The sequence below is a fragment of the Tympanuchus pallidicinctus genome, unplaced genomic scaffold (assembly GCF_026119805.1).
Source record: "Tympanuchus pallidicinctus isolate F22 unplaced genomic scaffold, pur_lepc_1.0 scaffold3, whole genome shotgun sequence".
NCBI classification, from domain to species: Eukaryota; Metazoa; Chordata; class Aves; order Galliformes; family Phasianidae; genus Tympanuchus; species Tympanuchus pallidicinctus.
This window is the reverse complement of record NW_026294747.1, coordinates 64,257,665-64,283,413: the sequence shown is the minus strand read 5'-3', so window position 1 is coordinate 64,283,413 and position 25,749 is coordinate 64,257,665. Positions and strand designations below refer to the sequence as shown.

The 25,749-nt window shown below is 43.0% G+C and overlaps 1 protein-coding gene across 1 annotated transcript; it reads right to left on the bottom strand.

Moving 5' to 3' along the window:
* Positions 1-2,528: 2,528 nt before the first annotated feature.
* On the bottom strand, positions 2,529-9,233 carry GORASP1 (golgi reassembly stacking protein 1). The gene is made up of 9 exons (XM_052694947.1): positions 9,082-9,233; positions 8,659-8,739; positions 7,642-7,845; positions 6,471-6,557; positions 5,990-6,120; positions 5,308-5,449; positions 4,584-4,728; positions 4,220-4,375; positions 2,529-4,006 (listed from the first exon to the last, which is right to left on the bottom strand). Exons 1-9 carry the CDS (start codon positions 9,142-9,144, stop codon positions 3,726-3,728), a joined length of 1,290 nt encoding a protein of 429 aa, XP_052550907.1. The 5' UTR covers positions 9,145-9,233; the 3' UTR covers positions 2,529-3,725.
* Positions 9,234-25,749: the final 16,516 nt, after the last annotated feature.

The following is a 25,749-nucleotide window of genomic DNA, read 5'->3' as shown; positions in this document are numbered from 1 at the left end:
TAGTAGTCTTTTATAGTTTAACTTATTGGGGGGGAGTGGGGGAACGGTGCTTCAGCTTTTGTTGAGAAAATGTGGGATTGTCCCAGGAAAACCATTTGTATCCAGAACAAATTGAAATCCTCATAAAGAAATGATGTAAAGATGACTTGTCTGAAGCAGAAGCACAAGTGCCTTCAGAGGGCAGTACATTGAGTTTCTTTGGGAGACACGTGCTCTTGCCCTTCCTGGGTTTTGCTATCAAGATTTAGGTTGAGGCCTAAAGGAAGTCCCAATAGGTTGTGTTACTGGGATTGTATTGGTCAACAAAAAGTGAAATATTTTTCATTGTATTTTATTCGAAAAAATGAAATCTTTGCCTTCTGCTCTATTAACCTAACTCAACAAACTCATTGCTTGAATAAAAAACGTGGCTCAGAACTAAGCTAGCACGTCTTCTACTCATCTTTTGGAGGGGTTGCTTTCAGTTTTTAGAGCCCATTTCTGTGTATGCTCACTTTAATGCGGTTGTGCATCTCTGCACATTTTTAGTAGTATTTGTGAATTAATGCTTAAAACACAACTGTAATTTTTATTGATAAATTGTCCTGGCTTGTATTAACTAATAGCAAGGGTTTGTGCTTTGTTTCAGTAGACTTTTTTCTGGTCATCTTGCTGACCCACCATACATTCTCCCAGTAATTTTGTTAGAAACAACCCAATGCTGTAATTTTTCCTCTTTCCTTTTTTTTTTCCAAAACATCCTAAAACTGCAATTTCAGGGAAGATTGACAGAGGAGTCTGCAATGCCAGAAGGATAAATGATGTTTCACAATTGTATAGAATAAAAGGCTTTAGTTAAAAGTCTGAAACTGTTTTGTGTATTGGATCACTTGTGTGAGTTTATAACTTGTACCATTGCCACTTAGTGGCTGAACTGCAAAGGAGTTCCGAGTACTTTGAAGCCTCAAGGAATGGAATGGCTGAGGTAACTGCAGTGCTTTCATCAAATCCTTCCAAGGTGATCTTGTAATGTGGGTGAATATGAGAATGTAGCAGGCCTTCAAATGCAAACTTGGAGATGCTGTTGAGATGAAGAATGTGCACAATTAATGCTGCTTTTGCAAGCAGTGCAAAAAATCATTGCCTTCTGCACTATTAACCTAACTCAACAAACTCATTGCTTGAATAAAAAACGTGGCTCAGAACTAAGCTAGCACGTCTTCTACTCATCTGTGTGCTAACAGCAGTGTAGAACATAGGTAGAGGTAGCTCAAGTGAGTTTTCTGGATGTAGAAACAGTGCTGTAAATGGCAAATGGGAAAACACCATTGTTTTGTGATTCTGAAAGTGCAGAAATGGAATACTCAGTATTTCCTTTGGGTGCTATCAGTTGTGATGCTCTGAGAGCAGAGAGCAGTAAGGTAGAGGCCAAATGCATTTCCAGAGTTCTCAGAGGGAACAGCAGGTAGGAGGAATCTCTTTTGCTCATCTTTTAATTTTCATCTTGTTTTTTGGAACTGCTTCCTGGAAGTCCTGAAGGAGAGAACAAAAGATGCACCACCCAGTGGTGCACTTTTTTCAAAGTCAGCTTGAGACACATCCCAATGGTGCATGATAAACAGAGCAAGAGATCGAGATGGCAAGAATCATAGGAAAGGCCATTGAGTTGCAGGAGCTTCTTGAATTCCATGCTCAGATTGGAAAGGCTTTGTAAATCAAGTTTTGAGAGACAGAGCCTGTTATGAGGAAAAAGATTCACTGGGGCAGGTGATGTTTTCCCTTCAGTCAGGGTAGTGCTGAAACCAGCAGTTGTAGGCAGTAGTTATAGTTGAAATATATCATTTTAGGACAACTACTTGAAGGATTTAGTGTGAAATTCAGAAAGACTAAAAGTTATACATAAAAAAAAAAAAAAAAACCCTACTCAGAAATGAAGTCAAAGCGTTAAATTCTAACTCATGGCCAGAAGAGGTGGTGGGGGGGGGAAAAAATGTGATTTGGGATTTATTAGTTCAGTTGTTTATATTCTGTAGGAGAGTGACCAGGCTAATTGCCATGACCTTCAGCCAAGGCAAATTAGTGCTTCTCTGAAGGGAAAAGGATGTTTGAATGGTGGTGGCCAGGAATAACAGGTTAGTACCATTAATTAAATGAAATTAGTGACTTGCAGCTGCTCTCACTTGAAAACAGTGGAAGGCAGAAGATACGGAAGTTCCTGCAGTAATCCCTGGTACCAGCTGAGATGAAATTCAGAACCCTGCAGCAGCTGAAGCACCCAACTCAAACCCATCAGTGCCTGCTTGGACGTTATGATCTCTACTCTTATACTGTAGGTAAATTCAAGCATCTTGAGACTTAATCTCCAACCTGGCAGGGGATCAGGAATTGAGAATTAGTGCTAAATGAAGCTTAACCTTCTATTAGAAGAATAGAACATACTAGGCTTTCCTAAACTGCTCTATCAGACAAATGTTCCTTGGGCTCAAATCATCAAACCAACTCCTCCCAGTCCCAAGATCCACTTACAATGAAGCAGGCTGGACACAGGCTGCTGTAAGCATCAAGCTCTTTATTCCTATAGCATTTCCAATTCAGTTTTGACACTTCCTCCACTGAAGGTTCGAAAATGTGCTTAGGGTACAGCATCACCTAAATGTATTGCTATAAGCTTAAAAACAACATTGGTAAAGGTGCAATGCTGGAAGCAGTCCTAAACAAACAGTAAGAAATAACAGATCACCTGCGTGCCTTCACTTTTGAGGCTTAGGAAATTACCTCTAGCTTAAATTACATTATTATAAACCTTTAGTGTTTGTTTGGATGTTTACTCCTCTAGCAGTCAATTAAGGGAATAAAAGAAGAAATTTATTTTAGCAGCAGTAGAAAGATCAGTATTAGCAGGCCATCCAGCAGACTGGATTTCAAGTCTTTTAATTCTGCAACCTCTACTTAAGGCGTAATCTATTTGTCTTCTAAGCAGGAAGAAAGTATTCTGATCCCCTCCCGACTTCATAGAATCAGATCATAGAATCATAGAACTGCTTGGGCAGCCTTGTTTTACATCAAAACTGTGTTTAAAACTAACAATGACTATGGAATATAAAGAACATTTTGACCCACAGGTACCCAGTTCCCTTCAATCGTTGAGGATTTTCACCACCTTAACTGTACCAACTACACTGAGGGTATTCCCAATCAGAAGCAGTAAAATTTAGTGATAAATCACTGCCCTGAGAGGTATAAAAAACACCCTCACGTTGTTCATTGTTCATTTCAGATTTACTATTCACCACCTACCAGGCCTTCAGAAGCTATTTGAAAACAAGTGCAAACAAGATAAAAAATAAAGCTACAAAAAGCAATAAATGCTGCTGCACCATGATGTACCCCCGTGTCTTAATGATCTGTAGGAAAACAGCAAATAGAAAAGCAGAGGAAAAGCTGTTCCTTTGTCACTAAGGAAACTCAGACGTTTGATTCCATTCAAGACCATTCTCCAACTAGTTTCCACATTAATTTTGCCTTCCACTTGGTGACTCTGGATGGCATTCAAAGTTTGAATGCAGACCAATCTGCTGAACAGCGGTTGCAGAAGACAATACAACATGTAGTTCACCTGGATATGTTTTTTTATAGTGTTGTCTACACTAACAAAATAGAACAGATGTAATTCTATCAACATCATAAAAATATTCCAAAATAATTTTACAGCATACTTTCACGTGTAAAAAGAAGCAGCATCTGTTTCACTCATGCCTTTGTGGAGCTTCGTCACCTTTCTGTTCAGGTACTGCTTCATCATCAGGTTTCACCTGAGCAGTGGGCTGAGAGCTCTCAAAACTGTTCATGAGCACTGTTTCTTGGTTTTGGGGATCAGTTTCTAGTGCTGTTTTTGAAGAAATTTCATTAGGAAGAGTAAAAGAAGGTAAAGATGATGCTGTAGGCAGAAGGTGGTCCAACTCTGGCTGCCTGGCAGAGCCTTCAGGACTCTTCACTATATCTTCAGGGCTCAAAGCTGTGGTGTTCTCTGGGAAATCAAGAAGTATATCATAAAGCAAAGAACCAAACACACACCAATTCCTGTCAGTGCCTCTGGTTATGGTGCCCAAAAGAATCAGACTGAATGGCAAGCCTCTGACGGGCACAGCACACAGATTCACAGCTGCCAAATACACCAGCTGCATTTACTCAGCTCTGAGGTCTCTGAGCTCAGAGGTCTGGAAACCCAAAGTACACTTACCAAAATAAGCAGAAGGGTCACTGTTTGACATGAGCTTTTCAGTGCCTACAAAAGAGCCTGCTGCTGGCATGCTGAAGGAGGCAGAGGAAGAAATGCTGGACACGTTTGTTAAGTCAGTGAGCTCAGGAAGTGAAATACCAGACATGTCGAGAAACCCTGAAGAAAGAAAATGTTGTGACACTTTCAGATTAACAGAAAACTTCAGCTTCAAAAGAGACATGCAGACTGAAATTTATTCAGCTCTACACCACTGCTCATGGTCTTGTATTTAATTCTCAAACTTGTTTAGAGTTTTTTGGTTTATTTAAATGTCCTCTTCCTTTTGAAAGGGAGTAGGCTGGAAAAAGCGTGAAAGAAAACATACCTGGATCCATAACCCTCTGGAGAGGGGGAGGAGGAGAAAGTGAGCTTTCTGGTGAATACCCACTCATTTCTTGGCCTGTGGATTGATCCAGGTTCATAACTACTTCAGAGTTGTCACTTTGAGAAGTAGGTGCTAATAATGCAGCCTGGAATGACAGAGTAAAACACATCTTTTCATGCTGCAAGTGTCACCTGAAATCAGTCTTCCCATGAGACAGTGTTCTGCCTCGGTCTCTAAGTCCATCTATTCAGAGAGAACTTGATGCTGAAACTAATAATCAAGTCACTGTTTATGGTTAAAACATTCTTTCAAAGCCAACGTGTTCTTTGAACAGCTGACACTTAACTCTTGTAGGTATATTTTATTTCCTAGTCACAAGGATATCCTAAGCCATCTTCTCACTGATTCAGACAGTTATCACATCCTCAGAACAAGCAGCAAGGATCTGACAAAAATGCATTTCAGCCAATACCAATGAAAGAATAACTGGAGGAATATTCATTATTGCACCCAAACTACAGTGATGAATACAGAAAGATACCAGATGGAATTTTGAGGCAATAAAGTCTATTTCTCTCCCAAGCCATCATTTCTGCCATCTGCTTGGCGTCATCAACTCTTACTTCTGCTGTGCTCAAAAATACTGCATTCTGAATCTTAAAACAAGCAGGAAATTAAAGGAAAATGAAATCCCATAGGGTGTGTGATCTTACTTCCTACGTACCTCTGTGTAACCATTAGTGGATGGTACAGGAGTTCCAGCTTCTGGTAAGGGCGAAGGCGGTTTGCTTTCTGGCTTTTTCTTTGATGCTATTGACTGTGTTGGAATCCTGTGCAAATAGCCATATCCAATACCACACCCCAAACTGCACAACAGAAGTAAAACAAGATTTGGAAAAAGTCCTTAACAAAGCTGGTAAGCCTTTTAAATTCTGACTTCTAAAACGAAAAGAGTTCGAGTCCTTAAACCAGAGCAGGAAATACCTACCTGCAAGAATCCTTTCTGCTACTAACAGAGCACGAGGCAAATGATATTTAGATAGATGTAGCTCAGCTCTTGGTTAACTATTTTCTATATCTTCATGAAATATACGATCTGACCTGATTTGCATTTCGTTCTTGCTTCACCAAATGCTCAAGTGTGAAAGTGTAGCTCGCGCATCTGCTAGCAAGGAAGTCAGCATAAGTTTTACCATCAGTATCAACTCAAATAGGATTAGATCCAGAACATGCCTAATACCTCCCAGCTATTTCTTTTCTTTAATGATCAACAGTTTCACACGAGAAGGAAATAAGCCTTAAAGCGAAAACAACGAGCTGTAATCAATGACAATATTCTTAACAAGAGCTCATTTACAGCGAGTGCATAAGCTGTCATCACCCAGTGGCTGTCCGCAGATCAGTACCTTCCTTCTCCACCCCAAGCTCCATTGGGAGTCACAACTACCTCTCGAATGGAGTCTGCTTCAGTGTTATAAACCATCAGCTTCAGCGGCTTTCCCTCATGGGACTCAACCAGCGAGAAGAAATCTTCTGACTGAGAGAAGAAGTAACAGCAGTTATTAAACACATGAGATGAGGAACTAGAAACAAATGGGTATTTGAGGCATTTACTTCAACGTGAGATATTAAAAACTCAAAAGACAGACTAAAACTCATTAATGTACACTTGTTTTTCCTTCCCCTCCTTTGCCAGGTTTAAATAGATAGATAAATGAGTAAATACTGGTAAAGTTGAGCTCAACCATTAAGCACCTCAAACGTTAACCTCACAAAATCCAAAACAACCACCCCCATATGTTCTGTGTGCATGCAATTAGGGTTATAAACCCTAACACATAAACACAGCAGGCATGAAGATGTTATGTGAAGGAACACCAACCCTACCTCCTGCAGAATCTGATCAGATCCAACAATGTAGTCAGAGTATGGCTGCAATCCACCTACAGCAGCAGGAGATGCGGGTTCAACATCCTGTGAAAGAATGGCAGCTGTCACCTGCACTCTCAGAAGATGAAATTACTAAAAGCTACCTCAAAAGACAACAGGAGAAAAGAACATCTGGTTTACAGGACAACACAGAAGTTTTCAAGCAGTCTAATAGTAGGAGCAACACTGCGTAAGACATGCCAAATACATAAGGACCAATTTGGAAATGAGATGTTTTGAAGTTGATAAGAGGTTGCATTTACTTCAAGAATCACAGACATAAGAACAGACCAGCTCAGTCTTTCCTAAGCTGTTCTACACTTTCAGCTCTCCCTCTTGGTTTTAAAACAATTTTTTGGTGCTTTTTCTACACGAGTGAAGTTGAAAAAACAAAAGCACCAACTGAGCCAGAATCATTGCTTTTTATTTTTATTTTTTGCTTTGCTATTGTTTCTTCAACAAGACAAAACACCCTTCTGCCCATCATGCAGTCTGCACGGTCTGCTTGGGCTGGGATGCGTTTTATTCTCAGTGGCAGGCAACACTAACAGACAACAACTTGTCTCTGTTCAAATAGCTCAAGCTTTGTCGACTGTGTTCCCCTCCTCTTCGTGATTTCAGCACTGCACTTCTACCTACTACTCTTAAAAATACATACACTTTAAAGCCAGGTTATAGGAACACCAGCAAGCCACCAAGAGACAGTCACCCACAACTACATTCTACATATACAGCAACATTCTCACGCATAAGGATCTGTAAATCCTTATGAAAACATTCCTGAAATACCTCAGACTATGAATTAGCAATCCTTCTAAATGGCATACCTCATCTAACAAAAAACACACACACCAGATGAAAAGCTTCAAATCTGATCAGTAAAACTGGAGGTTGGTGGCCCTGCCTGTGGAAGGGGGTTGGAACTTGATGATCTTGATCGGGCTCCCTTTCAACCCAAACCATTCTGTGACTCTATAGAACACCTTTTTGATGTTTACCTCCTAGAAAGAATATATTCCACCAATAAAATAGTATATTGCTGTCTTGGAGGAAGCTTTGAAATGGAAGTCTACATTCTGTTCTTAGCTCAGCAACAACTATTTTGGATAAGCAAGGAATTCTGACTCACCAAAACATGCCACACGTGTTCATTGGCCCCCTGGAAACTGCAGAACCTCACGCTGGCTCCGAGAAGACCTTGTCCTCCCCACATGTTACTGGGGACCACCTCCACCTCTCTTATCTTCATTGTTTTGATGTTATACACCTCCAGTTTCACTGCTTTTTCAGCATTTGCCTTCAGCAGATCTTTCAACATATTGTTTTCTTTATTCTGTAGAGAGATACATATATACATATACATATATATGGTTAATGCTATTTCTAGTTGCTCTCGTAACACAGATGTCACGCTCGTGGCAGAATTTGAATACAAGGAACCAAAGCAGTCATTAGACTTCATGTTTTACAGTCAGTCCAGCAGTGCAGTTTTCTTTTATTCAGAAGCAGTGTGCGCTGTCAGCTCATGTCCTTCTAAAAGAGTAACTACTCTCATTCAGTTTAATTGCTTACTTTCCTTTTCTTTTAACCTCTGGTAAGTCAGGAATGTTAGATCTTAGCTGCACGTTCGCATCAGTAAGTGGCAGCACTTCCTGGCTGATCAGTACTGATCCTTGGGCCAAAGATGTGAATCTTCCAAACCAAAACAATGCATTAAAACGCACTTAATTCTTCCTCATTAACTCACCATTCAGGAACTGTGACCAGCCCTAAACCATAAGCAAACAGGCCACGTGGCACTTTTCTTCCTGTCAGTGATTCTTTCCCCTATTTTATCAAATGTTCAAACAACTTTGCTTAAACAAATGCTGAGCTCTCACCACTGACTCACCAGCTCAATATTCACCTGGTGGCAGAAAACACCCACGAATAACACCACAAGCACAGAGTTAACCTGCAAAGAAGCCAGGCTGACCGAAGGCATCAGTAAGGCTCCTCAGGTTTTGACTTACCTTTTTAATGCCACGTGCAACGCCCCACAAGCCATGCTCTATTCTGACAGCTTTGCCTTCTACCCCACACAGTAACGATACTTCAGGAAAAAAAATAAAGAGAAAAAAGAAAATAAAGTCTTAGAAGGACTCACCAGCCTGGTGTGTCCTATCGCAACGATGAAGTCAAAGAAAGGCTCCAGCCCTCCTTGCTGAGCAGGGGAGTTCTCCTGAACCTGAAGAACATATATGTATACATTTTGATTGTATACGAATCTGCAATCACGTTAAGAGACACGGTGTTAATTATTACACCTGAGTCAATATTTACCTTCTACTGAACCAGAAACGACACAGCAAGCGCAAGATACTGGAAGCAGTCCACAACCGTGAACTCAGATATTTACGTATTTGCTTCCAATCGCCCCTTGGGGCTTTTCCTCCACGCACACACACACATTCCCCAGGTGCAGCACCACCATTTTTCACACACGAGTTCCTCCCCCTTGAGGCAGCGCGGGCCCGGCCCGCCTGAGGCAGCGCGGCGCCACAACCCCCACCGCCCCGCGCCGCCTCACCCCGTGTACGTGGAAGCCCTCGGCGCCGCCGTCCGGGAGCTCGGAGCTCGAGCCCAACCCCATGCCTGGCAGCGCGGCTCAAGCGGCGGCGCCGAGCAGCATCTCCCCGCCGCCCGAACTCGACGAACGGCCCCGCAGACCTGAGCAGCAGAGCGCCGAGCAGGGAGATGCGGGAGGCACCGCCCGTAGCAACGCCTCCGCTCCCGCCCGCCGTCATTGCCGCCCCGCCCCGCCACGAGGGGCGGCTGTGCCGCGTGTGCGGCTGCGCGGGTTGGAACGAGGGTGTCCGTACTGCTCTGGGCAGTCCGTGGCAGTGTCTCACCGCCCTCTCAGTGAAAAAATTCCCCGACATCTAGTCTGAATCTCTTTCAGTTTAAACCGTTCCCTTTTGTCCTGTCGCTATCAGACCGTGTAAAAAGTCGCTTCCCCTCCTGTCTGTAAGCTTGAGTACTGGAAAGCCGCAGTGAGGTCTCCCGGGAGCCTTCCGCAGACTGACCACCCCCAGCTCGTCGAGCCTTCCGGCACGGCAGGAGCTCTCCAGCCATCTGAGCATCCTCGTGCCCTCTGAGCATCCCCCTGCCCTCTGAGCATCCCCATGCCCTCCCCTGGACGCGATCCCACGGCTCCAATCCCTCCCCCAGCATTGCTTCATGGCCCCACGAGGCAGTCACAGAATCACAGAACAGAATATTCATACAGTCCCCTCCCTGTCCCCGCTGCCGCCCCTCTGCTGATGCAGCCCGAGTTGCTGTCGGCCTCCCGGGCTGCAGGCTCACACCACTGCTGGTGTGCAGCTTGTTGTCCATCAGGACCCCAAGTCCTTCTCCGCAGGGTTGCTCTCGGTGAGTTCTTCTCCCAGTCCATACAGCTGGGATTGCCCCGACCCAAGTGCAGCACCTTGCCCTTGGCCTTGTTCAACCTCATTAGGTTCACATGAGCCCACTTTTCAAGCCTGCACAGGTCCCTCTGGATCACATTCCTTCTTTCTGTTGTGTCAACGGCACCACTCAGCTTGGTGTCATCAGCAAACTGCTGAGGGTGCACTCAGTGCCACTGCCTGTCATTGCAATGGAAGAGCACCGATCCTAAGACGGACTCCTGGTGGACACCACTCATCACTGGCCACAAAGCCATTGACAACAACCATCCGGCTGCAGCCATCCAACCAAGGCATACGGAGCCTTGGTAATCACTAAGAATTGCTGATATTTCCCTTCTTCCTTAAATTTCTTATCTTCCACTCCATTCGTCTTAGGATGAACTCTGATTCTGCATCAGTAATTCCTCAACAATGGAAGAGTTTCTTCATTCTCTCTTCAAACACCAGAAGAAAATGCCAGAGACTTTGACCCCATTACAAAAGAATATATAAGACCACAGCCTAAAAGCCCAATGGAATTATTTGCTTTGATGTTTACTGTGGAAGACAGTGAGGAGGATCCCACCCCATAACATTTTTTTTTTTTGTGGGAAACCTGTCAGAGGATCTGCCTTCACTTAAGGTGAATGCCAAGGAGACTTCCAAACTTACGGTTTTTGGCAATTGCACAAGCTCTTCAGAGGAATTCAGAAATGAGTTAGCACACCTATTGGCTGTAATAAATAGTAATAAGCTGGCAAAAGGGATAAGCAGTGAAATGACAAAATACACCGATGGAATTATTCAGAGCAGTAAAAGTAAGGAGCAATTCCAGAACTGTAAAAGGTTCGTGAAAGATTAGGTGGGCAATAAAAGCATAGATATAACGAAGTGTAAGTAAACACAAAAGGATATGTGTCAGGAAAAGCTCTGACTGACTGCACGTGTGAAATTGTGGGCTCTGAGCTGTTCAGCAACAGCCTGCTGTGAGACCTGAGGTTTACAAAGAGGCATTTCAGCTATTGGTAGTAACCAAGAACTGCTGTAAAAGCAAAAAGGAATAGCAAGGAAGACATTGGTGAATTACCATATGAATTCCATTTTCCCTTGTCTTTTCCTAAAGAAAAATCAAAAACAACCAATAAGAACTGAAAAGATTGAAAGAGAGCATTAATAATAGTTGAAGGTATCACACATAGGGAATGATGAAGCAAGCCAGCACTTCTTCATTTAGGTGAGAAGCAATTGAAGAGAAAGAGAGAGCATGTGCTACAAAGTCATTTGTGGTACAGGGGAAGTAGTCGGGAGCTGAGTGTTTGCTCTTGTTCCCTTTTCTAACAAGGGAACTGTTGAAATTGTGAGAGCACAGGTTCAAATTAAGCAGAAGGAGGTGATTTTTCATGTAACAGCTCATTGAGTTCTGCAGCTCCCTACCACAGGAGGCTGTGATGCCAAGAGTTCACTTGGCCCCAAGGAAGCACTGGACGAGTTCACCAAAGAAAAATCCAGGGAAAGCCAATATGTAGACAGAAACAACTGCAGCAAAAGATATTTTCTGAGCTAAAACCATCCAAGGGCTGGGAGAGTGCTGAGGGGAGTATTGTTTGTGCGAATTAGGAGACTCGTTTCATTTGACTTTTTCTATCTATATGACTTTTCAACATTTAATGCATTAGGACAATTTTATCTTAATAGCTGCTAATATAATAGATTGTGAAGCTGTTTGAGAGCTGGGAAATGAAAGAAAAGAGAAAAGAGAAAGGAATATATTACACAAGTATTTTTGATAGCTAATGGGTAGAAGTTTTTTTTTAATGGATATGTCTACACTACTCCGAACCTCTTCCTCTTTTTCTGTTAAGTAAGAATGTTTGTATTTTTTTCTGCAGTGGGAAAGTAAGTCCTTGTTAGGGGATAAAACTCTTCTTGCAGGTCTGCTTGGATTTGGTTGTCATTTTGGAGCTACTTTGATGTAATTATATGACAGAAGCAAGTAGACTGGTACTGAAAGGCTTTCTGAGCAGTGTTCCTCCTTCCATTTAGAAGGGTTTATGATGATATGCAGGGAGGGCTGTCTATCATATCCAGGGCATGGTAAAAAGGGAACCCAGCTGTACTTGAATGTGCTGGTCTGTAACTGGTGGGTGAGAATGGTTGTCAAATTTCTTAGCGAATGTGTTCTGAAATCTCACTCTCTAGATGTCATTCTGTTAATTGTTTATTAGATAGTGAAAGTAGGGTTGTATTATCAATCATAGAATCAGAGAATGGCTTGGGTTGGAAGAGACCTCAAGGATCATGAAGCTCCAACCCCCTGTTGAGGGCAGGGCCACCAACCTCCACATCTAATGCTAGGCAGGCTGCCCAGGGCCCCATCCAACCTGGCCTTGAACACCTCCAGGTATGGGGCATCCACAACCTCTCTGGGCAGCCTGTTTCAGCACCTCACCAGTCTCATAGTAAAGAACTTAAATCAGGCAATGGCCAAGAGTAACACTTGAGGTATTCTCCGTAACACTTTGTCAGTAGTGGATTTTCCTTTTATAATAAAGTCAATACACGATAAAAATACAGCTAATTCTGTGAGGTGGGATGTCAGGCTGTGGACATGAAAATTAGCAAGCCATTTAGCAATACATTTTGACTCTTACAAAGTTTGAAATCACTTGAAATGTGGCATTTCACTGTTACGGCACTTTGGTGTTATGGCATTTTAGAATTAGAAAAATGACAGCCTTAGAAAAACCTGCGTGTGGTCTTTCCTTTCCTTGTGAAGGAAATGCACTTTATCTTCCATCATAATGGAACTAAAACAACGTGACATGCGACCGACAGATTCTGCAGAGCACTGTAAACTTCAAATGCTTATTTTTCAAAGCCCTTTGTGTGCTTGACAATTACAACTCGCTCACAGGATGGGTCTTTTCTAAGGCTTCCAACGTAAACGAGAGTCAATAGGTGAAACGTGCGCTGACCATTCTCAAATGTGGTTAGATGAGCACATAGATTGTATGAAGCTAACTGATTAGTCACAGGTTTCTTTTTCTTTTTCAATTAGTGGAGAAAAACAGGCACTTCTAGGCAGTACCCTTACAACAGAGGATTTTTCCCCCGTTGTATAAGTAGTTGTGCAATATGGCAGAAGAATTGCATGGTGTGAATACATTTCTTTGGCTTCTTGCATACTTGTTTTCTGTAGCGTTCATCAGAAATTGTGTATCTGATAAGATTACCCACTTCAGTGGCAAACAATAAATTTGTCCAGATCTTCAGTCATATCTGCTTGTACAGATACGTCCTCTTTGAGGACAAGGACAGGATGCTCATGAACAGGGACTGTGAACATATAGTTGTCTCCAGGACGATGTAAGGCAGGGTTTTCATATATACACCATACATAAAAACTTCAAATGATCATCAATAGAGTCTTGCAATCCTGGAGAAGCATATATAAGAAATGATAGAACAAGGGGGAATGGTTTTAAACTAAGACAGGAGAGGTTTACCACTGGCACAGGTTGCCCAAGGAGGCTGTGGATGCCCCATCCCTGGAGGCATTCAAAGCCAGGCTGGATGTGGCTCTGGGCAGCCTGGTCTGCTGGTTGGTGACCCTGCACACAGCAGGGGGTTGGAACTAGATGAGCACTGTGGTCCTTTTCAACCCAGGCCATTCTGTGATTCTATGATCCTATGACTCTATGATGATAAGTGTATTTCTGTCTATGAAGAGGCCAAAGTTCAGCTGTTGCCAGCTCTGTTGATTTTGTTGTTTCAAGCTCTATTCACAAGGGAGACTTTGAATGTAAATTGAATATAAACATTATATTGGTGGCATTGAATATAAATAATATATTGATGTTCACTGACAAATAACTTTTGGGTGCTTCCAAAGCAACTCAATTCAATGCAGCAGTACAGCATCTCTTATTTAATAGGCTTACTTGTCTTATTACTGAGACTTGCAGAGACTGAGCAAATTCTTTGTTTGCTCAGTTACTGTACCAGCACGCCAGTGCTATCAAAATTACTCAGGTTGTCAGGCCAAGGTATTTCCTATACAAATAGAGATTTTGGAAATATTCCAGCATTTAAGCTGCATTCAGTGAGGGAGGAGCCTGGCAGGCTAACTGAGTTGGTAGCAGGCAACCAGTAGTGCAGGCTTGAGTATGTTGAAATTACTTGAATAGCATTTGGTATAAGTTACCTTGAAGCTTCAGAAGTGAATGAGTCTCCTGCAAGTCCTATGTCAGCCCAGTGAGGATGTATCAGGTGTTTGGGGGCATTAAAATGGCTGTGTAAGTGTATGTTTAAGTGACTAAGTAACTTCCAATGGAGCCTGAAGAAGTGCTCTGCTCATAAAGTGAGGCTTTATATTAAAAGGCAAACTGGTTAACTCTCTAGGTTATGCTCCCCTAGTCATGTGGGAGTCAAACTGGGCTTGTTCCAGTATCTGAGTGTCTTTCTTTCCCTGGGGGACACCCAACTGGACTACTACTCCAAGGATACAGTCTTACAGATGCTGAATAGTGAGGGAAATTTCTTCCTACAGTCTGCTAGCTACACACCTGCTAATGCAGCTTAAATTGTGGTAGGCTTTGTTTGCTGCAAGGGTTCACTGTGCAATTTGTTGTTCATCGTGATCCTTTTCTAGAGTCCCCTCAGCATGCACAGTTACATGTGGTTATTCCATACCAGAGGCTAAACATCCTCTGCCCTCGTCCCAGACAACTCACTGTGGAAGGCACTGGGTTGACTGTGGTGCAATTGCCTTTGGTAAATCCATACTGGATGATCTTCTTCGCCTTCATGACTCAAAATTTGCACCATAGCCTTCTTAATGGCTGATTTTAGGCTGACTGGCTTGTAGTTCCTTCCGTGTTGAGGACGCAGTGCCTTTATCTTCATTGTTGAAGATGAATGTGATTATTTTGCCTCTAACTCACGTGGTTGTAGTGACCTCTCTAGGAAGACAGATTGTGTAATGCATTGGTGGGTAGCTGCTGAGAGGATCAGGCCCAGGACAGCTGATAGATACCAGGATGTTCAATCCTTATGTCCAAGTGTTCTCCAGCAAGGAAAAGCGCTCTTGTCTGCTCCTGTTCTCCTGGCAGTGAAAGCAGGTTTTGGTATGGTCAAAACAAACTGGTTCAGTTTAGAGTCCTGCTACTGCTGCAGGTGGAGAAAGGAAAGGATCAAGTTGGTTTAGGGAGGAAAAAGCATGGGAAAACAGAAGTATAAGGAGTTAAAAGTGGTCACTTGCCTGTAAACAGGCTGTGATTAATATGCTTGTCTAGCCATTCCCTGCAGCTCATCAACAGTCTGATTAAACTCCATTTCTAACTGTCTCCCAGTCAAGAGGCTCTCCATGGTGTTTGTATGGAGGTCTCAATGCCAGAGATCAGAGATCATGGTGTTTTGTGTCCATAATGCCAGGAGATGGAGCAAGTGAGGGTTTGTATGTCTATCTATGCAGGAATTTTTATGCAACCATAGTCCTTTCAATACATTTCATCTGCTTGCAGACAGCACCATCCCTGGCATGTTTTAAAGTCCATCAGTCCTGGAGTGCCAGAGTGAAAAGGGATGTATTTTATATACTGAGGATTATCCCTCGATAAAAAGCAGTGATGAAACGCATAGCTGCACTTACCCCATCAGTGTCAGCAAATTGTGTTGGAGTAGTGAAGCACTTTAACAGAAGCATTCATTGAAGTGGACTTAAGAATGGAAAGGACTGAGATGGGAGATGGGGAGAACCAGCTATACTATCCACTAGGAAGAGCCATGATACTTCAATGGTGGTTTGTTATTTCACAGGGATTCTCAGTCGTGCACACATATTTGGAAGTAGGCATGTAAGCTGCATCATCTTTCTCATGAACAAACATGGAGTGAAAGATCTATTCTTGTGTGTGCATTTTCATATATATGAGAAATGTGCTGGGAAGGAAAATAGATGTTGACACTGTAGTCCAACAGCCAGGTTCTACACAGAGCACAAATCAGGTTTTCATTCCTACTCTAGTTAATATCTTATTTATACAGGATGGAACAGCTTCAGTGGGGAGGAACTGAAAGAGATTGATTTTCTAACACCAGAAGTTGAGTGTTTGGGACATAAATCTGATGATTGCCACGTGGTGTCACCTGCTTCTTTGCACAGGCTCTGAAACCATCCAATTCCATACCTGCCTGATTCAACTTTCTAAAATGACAGAGAAATAACAGAGCAAAAATGCCAACAATTTTCCCCCAGGTTAGTGAGTCAAATCATTTGACCACGTGAAATGAAAGCTCCCAGAGCTGATTCAAGGCAGCTCAGGACCATGTTGTCAGGAGTGGAGTGATAACAAGTCCCTTTTTTTTTTTGTAGCAACAAGCTGTTAGAGCAGCTCAGGCGTGTAGGTAACATTACCCTTGGCACAGCTGATGGAACTTGCCCAACTCATCAGTTTTGTGTTATGTTAAGCACCCGTAACTGAAGAGCACGGAAGCCAATACCCTACTGCTGTATGCTGCTCTAATTATAAATTATCCTTGCCAGTTGCTCCAAGCAGTTCCTTCCAGACTGCAGAAAAAGCTGCTCTTTTTTGAATACTGCTCTTCATTATTTAATTTGTTGTCAGTGCTGTAGTACAGGTGTAACTTTGTGCATTGTGTTAAGCAACGTAGTTAACATCTGTTATGACCAGCCTATCCTCTCGTTCACTGTCTCACAAAGGGAGCACTGAGTAAAGCTCTTCACTTTGCTAGTGTTTTGGGGTGAGATTAAGAGCATCAATTTTGACATTTCAGATAGAATCTTGGAGAGATGTAAGCATCTGCCTTCCAGAGTGGGATTTGAATTGGCAGGCTTTCAGCAGCACGTGCCATTGATGGTGTTTAAATTCATTCAGCACCTAAGCACATGTACTTGATTAACTGCAGAAGCATTTTCTAAGCATGTGAGCACTAGGTACTTATGCAGTCACGATTCAATGCAAGAGCTGTGGTACAGGGAGAAAAGTAAATAGCAAAACCGTTTCTCCTCCAGGGCTACTTCCTCCTTCCTTAACATTTTATACACTTGATGCCTGATTTATCTCTTCTTTAAGTGGTTGACTTTGCATTGATGTCTGTATATGAACTGGAATAAAACACGTTCTGTAAAACTGTAGGAACTCTGAAACTGTAAGTGAAGGGATGTCATATGTGTGAGATCACCTGTATGTCCATCAACACGTTGTAAAGTAAGTTAAATGTCTACCTAAAGAGATTATTACACTTCCTATTGCTTATAGTTTTGTATTTAAAGGCAAATGAAGGCAAATGCTTCACAATTTTTTAAGATGATGATCCTTTCTCCTAGTGCTTTTTATAGGTAAATATGGTAACTTCGTATTGAGGTGACTGGTTGTTCTCTGTTCCTTTCAGATAGGCTCATCACAGTCAAACTCTGAGATACTTTAACAGAGCTACACAGAGCAGCAATAGGAGATTTGTCTAAATCCTCTTAGACTTCGGCTCTTCGAGTGCCTCGTAACAGCAGTTTTTCTGATGGACTGTTTATAACTCACAGAAGTGTTTTTCTCCGCTCTGATGGACTCATCTGCTCTTCCCATTGTTGTGAGCAGTGTTTTTTCAGTGTCAAATCCAAGGCCTCTGCCTGTAGAGAGTGACAGTGCAATTTTTCTGAACACTCAATCAAAATAACTCGTAGTATAATTCAGGGTGAATGGACCTCAGGAGATCATGTAGCCCAACCTCCAGCTTGCCCAGCTTTTGTCAGGATTATGGAGCCTTTTTGGAAGAGATTCAACTGTCTTCTCAAACAATTCTCTATGCTTTGCAAGATAGGGTATAAAGACTGCAGTCTTGGGGGTTTTCCTGTGCGTTATCATTTAACTGTCAAGCACAGCACCTTTTTGCAGCAACCTTTACAATGCCCAAACCACGTTCTTACACTTTGCAAAACACTCAATTGATTTGCCACTTCTAATGAGTAAGTCTCCAGACAGAGAATTTTGACATTTTGGATGGCAGCACTAGGCTTCAGCATCTCGAGCTACATTTCTGAATTGGAGCTTTGTTGTATTTCTGTGATACCAAAAACTAATCAGCCATTTACTCCAATTTCTGTGGGTTTTTTAATTGATTTCCTTCACCTACAGTCAGTCATAACTCATAAATCAAGGTTTTTCACCCTTGCCAAGTCCTCTTACATGGAGCAGTACTTCCCAGTCCTAGTGCTCTTACTCCCCTCTCTTCATTCACATATGACCAAGAGGTTCACCTCATTCACCAAGCATATAGCAAAACGCAGACAGTCCCCCCGGAGCTCTACACTAAAACAATGTCTGAAGTGGAGGAATTCAGAAAACAGCTGTAATTCATCATCTGGAGTGTAATTTATTTCTCCTTTGGGCATTACAGCACAACCCAACATCAAAGCCACTCAGCTGCAAAATGAGTATACCATTTGCTTTGCTGTAGAGTACAGATTGTGGACAAACAATTACTCAATCTAAATGGCACGGTGTCCAAAAGGAGAATAAACAGACAACAATGTTCTTCAACAGAATTGTACATAGAGAGCACACACAGAATCTTTGGAATAATAAATTAGCAATAGAAAATGAGAAAGCTGGCCAGGTCTAACAAGGGTGATGAATGTGGTGGAAATGAGAGAAGAGACTGTTTGGCTAAGAGGCCACTCTCTGACCTCCTAGCCAAAACTAACTGGGAGCTAAAAATGATCTATGATGTAAAGGGAAAAAATGTTCAATGGCTTAAAAAATGTTTCAGTGCTAAACATCACAATGAACTTCTATGGCTTCCAAGAAAATACAAAGGATTGGTTAAATAGGGCTGGTGAAATTACACAAGAAAAAACCCTGGTCCTACCATGTCCATCCCATGGGCAGCAGATTTCAGTACTTGGATGAATGAACCTTGCTCTCTTTTCCAGTTCATTTTCTTAACTCTTCCTTTTTTACTTTATTATGTCTACAATCATAGAATCATTAATGCTGGAAAAGACTACTGGAATCTTCTAGTCCTGCCATCAGCCCATCACCACCATGCCCACTGAGCCGAGTCCCTCAACCCTGTCTAGCCCCAGACCTGCTGATGTCAGTACTTATAGAACCCTGCACCTACTTTTAAAACAAACTCCTCGATAGAAACTTGGGTGAAAATGATCCGGAGAGAAAATTCAGGTCCGTGCCGTGTATGGAATTATACCAACCATTTCTCATGCTGACAACTGATCTTTGACTGCAGTTCGAGGTGGTTTACTGCCTATACTTTGATGCTCTGTTTGTCCTGAAGAAATTTTGCTTCATCGTGGAAAGAAGTCTCTGGGTTTTTATGTTGTACTGAAGAATCTGTGTGCTCCTAGATAGATGCCTAATGCATGTCAGTAAGTGCTTAGAGTGGTTGAGCTTTACACTGGATGTCTGGAATGCGACTGGATGAATATTAGCAGAGGTGGCTCCTGAAAAAAAAGGAAAACATTCCTCTAGATCACAAGTAACCAACCTTTCAGTTTGCCTAGGCTGCAGTGAGAGAAGAGGAATTATTTTAGGGTGCAGATATGTAGGTTGCTCCAAAAGTAATGCCTCCAAACTATTTCCATGGAAAATACAACTGAGCACAGCAACACTGATAGAGCAAATTTTCAGTGACAAAACACTATTTCTCAACATAGTCACCACCATGAGCTCTGCATTTTTGCCAGCAATGGACAAGAGCCCACATGCTGTGCTCATACAAATCTGCCCCAGCAGGGATGACCCACTGCTGTTGTTGCCACTGCTGAAACATCATTTCCCACCTCACTGTGCTCACGGTCTCCATAAACGTTCAGCAAACATCAATGAATGTCAATGGGTGCCATTTTTTCCGCATGGAGAGATTCAGTTTCACACTTTTGCTTCATCTACACTTCCATGTCAGATGCCATTTTGTCAGTCTGCCCCTCCGCTGCCATCTGTCACAATGTTACTCATTGCAAGGGCTTCTATATGTTCATCTTAAGGGCTATGTTAAGGCTGCTAGCAAAGATGGAATGCACCTCTTGGCACTTCCCCCTGCAAGGACCACCACTTGCCATGGTCAGGTGGAATACCCATCTGGGTAATGGTCTGCTCCACCTGGGAAAAAGTCGGGGATGTTTTGCACTCCTATGAGGGTGACCAGATCTCTGCCAGCCACAGCATTTCCCATTTTCCTCTTTTTTTCCTCCTAGCCCAGATCTCTGCCACCCCTGGAACTGAGAGCCAGCAATTTGGGTGCAGGCAGAGAGAAGTACATTCAGCAGGAGGAAGGGAGGAGAAAAGGATGCTAGAAAACAGGACCAGCACATCCAGCCAAGGTTGAACCACCCTCCCCTTTGGCTAATGCTCTTATTACCCAGTCGATAAAGATCCGGTCATGTTACATGGAGCAGCAGGCAGCTGGGTGGACAGATGCTTTTCTTAGAAGGGAATGCAACATGTGCATCGACAGTTACCAGCCTGAAGTGCTGGCTGGGTTATCCCTGCTTGGGTTTTAACCCGATCCGAAATTTGTCAGGTGTTATTTCTTCTGCACGGCCCAGTGGGAACTGTGCAATGTGGAGGTGTTTGGGTAACCTTGGGCAACGCCTTGAACAGGTCCTTGCTTTCTTTTAGTTGTGGGTTTGTTTTCAGTTTCTTTTTTTTTTTTTTTTTCCAAGTTGGGAACATTTTTGATCCGTTTAACAAGTTCTGAGCATAGTAACATTAAGCAAGGATTTAGACAACAGCTTCTTATCAAACATGCTAGCATTAAATGCTTGGAAAATTGCTACCACTTCACTGAAGATGATTCAATATCTTCTTCCTCTTGGTTGCCTGAGTAAATTGTAATTGGAATATTTAAGCTAGGAAAGGGTGAATCTCTCAGCAGCTAAGTGGTATAGATTATAGCATATTTGTTCTTTCTCTCCACTTAGCATGCCAGCACAAAACCTGAAGTGTTTGTTACAGCGATTGGAAAGGGTTCCCTCTATGGAGGGAACAAGAAAAGATCTGGTAGCTCTCTGAAGGAAGGGATATCAGCCAAAAAAAGGGACTTAGGTTGGTAAGAGCATGCATTGCTTCACGATCATTGTGGTGGGGTTGTGGAGACTTCTGGAAGCAGGCGTCAATTTCACTTCACTTGATATGACCTGGAAGACTGCTCATGGTATTCTTCAACCGTGGAAGCTTTAAAGACAGTGGCTGTGATGTCATCAGGTGCAGTGAAAGGGCTTAGCCAGAGAACTTTGATAAGCTGATGGTTGGACTAATGTGTTGGTGGTTGGACTAGATGACCTTAGCAGTCTTTTCCAATCTAAATGATTGTGATTCTTTTGAAATGAATTTCCCTAAGCCAATTCATAACCTTTTGTGAGCATATTTAAACCACTACAGGCATCTTAACACAGTAATGAGCAAAACCAGCTAATGCAGATTTCCAGCTCCATGGTCTCTTTTCCATGTTTCTTATATGGAGCTACTCCACTGTTCAAAGGCACACACACCATTTCTGCATGGCCTGGGTGCCAAATACTTTGTAGTTTCATATATATATAATCTATATATATACACACACACATATATATGTATATACAAAGGTTTTAAGTCTTTATATACATATATATATACACATATACTTTATATATACATATATATATATACTTATATACATATATATATACATATATATACATATACTTTATATGTACATATATGTATATAAAGACTTAAAACCTTTGTCCTCATCCTCATTCTTGCTACTACTGCTGCATCCTTCTCACCCTCTGAGTTCCTGCTGCTGTTCCTGCACAGCTGGGCATCTCACTGTGCACTTAATCAAAGGAATGGTAAAGCTCTCTTTGCTTTAACCTTGACTTTACACATAATTGCTGACTTCCTGGGAGTGGAAATCAAGCTGATTGCTGATTTACATAAGAGGAGATACATTTGCATTAATGCCAGCACTTGAAATGAGTTTGCATCCTGAGAAACCTACATAAGGATAGGAAGGTGGAAAGAAATTCAGGTTTCACAGCCCACAGACCATGTTACACACTTTGCTCTGCAGCAAGTCATACGTGCACCTCACAAATGAGACAGCACGACATCAACACACACTCTTTCTTAATTACCCATGCCGTTAGTGAACGTGCTTACAATAGGGGGTAACAAGCTGATCTTTCACCCTGCTTCAGACAGAGATGCAAAGTGAATGCTTAGATGCCACTAGAGGGCATTGGCAAACCGGAGGAATGCTTGATGTGCTTATCACCAGCTCCCGAAGAAGTTTTGCGGGCTGATAAAACGGCGTGTATACAGCCTTGCACTCTGTCCTTTGTGTTGGCTCGCAGACGCTCAGATAAGCAACCGGGAGCTTCTTTTTACTGCCATTACCCGGAGGTCCTACTGGAAAACAGATAAACTCTGCTTATTGCGGTGAGCGCAAGTGAAAATGAAACCAGCAGCGCTTTATTCAGGATTTACAAAAGGACTGGAGCCCCAGCTGTGTTTGTAGCTCATTGCTTTATCAGGCTGCCCTTGACAATGTCTCTTCTGTATTCAGAATTTTGGCAATTGTCCTCCTCTGACACAGGCAAAGACAAAAAAAAAATAATGAATTAGCTTTTCTTCCCTTTAATATTAGTGAGTGGTTCTTGCTACTTTTAAGACAGCCTGTGACTTCTGCTGTGACAGAAGTTCAGCTGCTTCACTTCTAGATCTGTTAGACTCACTAATAATGGAGTCATAGCCCTTGCAGTTTGCTTAGGAACCAAGTGAGAGCAGCACCCTGAGTATACATGATCAAAGGCTTCAGAGAGTGGGATTTTCCACAGGAGTCCCTCAATCCTTTCCAGAACCCTCCTGGATGCTGAGAGGTGAAGGAGTGCAGTCTCTGCTGGCTTTGAGGTGCCTGAGATTGGGTCTATCTCTGTGTGCTCAGTGCCTGAGCCACAAAGAGGTTAAGGATGGCAACCAGGAGGAGAAATATTATGCTGCAGCTGCAGGAGAACCACGTGTTAGAGGCTGTTTAGAGTCATTATCACGTCCACAGCACCAAGAAGGAGCATTTTTTTTTCCGGGTTCCCATGACAGGAACAGTTTGTGCTGTTCAGCTGTGATTTATGGCATAGGATAAGAGGAGGCGATGGCCTGGGAGCACTCACGTGGCATTGCATGTGCTTCTTCCATGCCTTGGTATTCAAGAGCCTTGCTTCTGAGCACTACAGGAAAATCTGTAACCTTACCTCAGGCACCTGTGGAAAATGCTGTTCTTCCAACAGGCTTTATTATGTGAAGGTACTAGGTCTTACAGAGATACAATATCCAATAGGACAGCAAAAACACCATTGGGTACCATAATATTAAATATTATGTAATAAAATATTTGCTTTTTCCACAGCTGGGTGATGAGTATGCAGCTAAAGCTGTCCATGTTTATGAAAACTGATGTTCCCCATGTCCTTTAGCAGAACAAAAAAAGGAAGCACTCATGGCTACTGAAGGCACCTTCTGAGTCTGATCCTAGCACGTGTAGGGTGCTCTGGTGAGGTACAGGACGGCCACAACATCTTGAGGTGTTTGGTAAGGTTGTAGATGCTGTACAACACAGCTCTGGGATTCAGGGATCCAGTATGGAGGACAAGGCCACTAGGGACAACTGAGGACATCCCATCCTGCTGCTGATTCAGAGAAGCACAGGTTTCTGAGGCCCCATTTCATCTCCACCAACCCCATAGAGCTGTCTACAGAGCTTCGAACATCTCCGATGGCCCCAAACACAGCACACCCGGAGTTCTTAGAGGATCTGACAGAGATACTCTTAGAGATCACACGGAGATACTCTTGGCAGTGGAGCCCTCAGTCATGTCACAGCTGGATTGAGATGATTTAGGAGGAAATTTTTCACTCAGAAGGTGGTGACGTATTGGAACAGGCTGCCCAAGGAGGCTGTGGATGCTCCATCCCTGCAGGCATTCAAGGCCAGACTGGATGTGGCTCTGGGCAGCCTGGTCTGCTGGTTGGTGACCCTGCACATAGCAGGGACTTTGAAACTAGATGGTCTTTGAGGTCCTTTTCAATCCAAGCCATTCTATGATCCTGTGATTCTATGATCCTATGATTCTATGATTCTATGATCTTATGATTCCATGCTTATATTATGGATGTGCCCTCATTCACATCCTACCCCGGACGTGTTTTGTCAGATAAACCTCTAAGTACAATAGTCAAATTTACATCACTTCATCACCCAATTGTTTCCTCTCCTGAGCAAAATTGACCCATATTTTTGGGAATGCAATGTGCTCCCACCTCTCCTCACAGCTATTCAGCCCTAATTACTGCAAAGCACTTTGGGAAGCTTTCAATATAAAAAGCACTTACGAACCATTAAATTCTCATCTCTATTTACTCCAAAGTAGTATCCAAGTCATTATTTCCTAGAAGTGGAGTAGATAACGCTCTCAATAGAGCAGGTTTATTTTGGAGGAATGTTATTTGCTGTGGTGGCAGCTTCCTCCTGCAACCTTGTCCAAATGGCAGCTCTGAGCCTGGGCATCCCATTCCATGCCCACTGCCCTGTGAGGCACAGCCTTTCCCTCACCCCCAGCTGTCCTTCCCCTGACAGCTCCACGTTGTTCCCTCGGGCCCTATCGTTGTCCCAAGAGAGCAGAGCTCAGCACTGGAGCTGTATGGCCGTGAGCCCTGCCTCAGCCTGCTCTGCTCTGAGCTCCAGGCCTCAGGCATTTCGGTACCTCACTCTCTGGGCAAAATGTGCTGTGGAGCTGAAGGAGAAGGCAGCTGGGGCTGCTGCCCAGCAGATGGCAATGCTGCTGTTCACAGCATCCTGGTGATATAAAGCAGGCTGATGAAATGTGTGGTTCAAGCCGTATTTAAAACTCCTCGTAGATGAAGCTGTGAGGGAGAAAACTTGCTTCTTTCCATCAGTGACTCATCTGAATTCTCCCTTTAGCCAGGTGTCTGTCAAAAGAAGAATATTTATTGTTTTCTAGCAAGAAATAGAGCTAGGACGAGAGGTACTGGCACGAAGTTGTGTCAGGGGAGGTTCAGGTTGGATATTAGGAACCCTGAATGGGTGGTGAGGCATTGGCACAGGCTGCCCAGAGAGATGGGGAATCACCATCCCTGGAGATGTTCAAGAAAAGAGTGGATGTCACAGTGAGTGACATGGCCTAGAGCTGTCACAGGCATGGGCTGGTGATTGGACTAGATGATCTTAGTGCTCCTTACTACTTCAGTGATTCTAGGAATTACTTACCTTTCTTCTCTACATTTAGCAACACCCATTACCTGGGATGCTCCTGAGATGGATGAGCACAAAGGAAACCTCGAGGGGTTCAAATTAAGCTGCTGTTGTGCTGGTGTGCAATACTGGTTGATTAGATAGAGGGACCCTTATGGAGTGACGAGGATTTCTGTGCTGCAAGGATAAAAAGTGGTTTATTTTGGATCTTCAGAGTAGACGCAGGTCCTTGATGTGGGAAAAGCTGTCTTTATGAAAGCGTCCCAGGCAACACCCTGGGCTTGCATTGCCCTGCAGCTCCTGGGGTGTTTTTTTTTCCCTACTGCACATGAAGTCCATCTTTTTATCACTTTATGGCTGTTCCTGCCCAGAACAGAGACATCTCCTTCCTGCTTGGTGCCAGCTCTGCGCAACAAATGACTCAGTCCCTATGTAGGGAGAGAACTGCTGTCTGTCTGCTGCTTGCAAAGATGCTTTAACTCTTTCAGCAGCAACTAAAGAATGAAATGAAAGCAAACAATGAATAA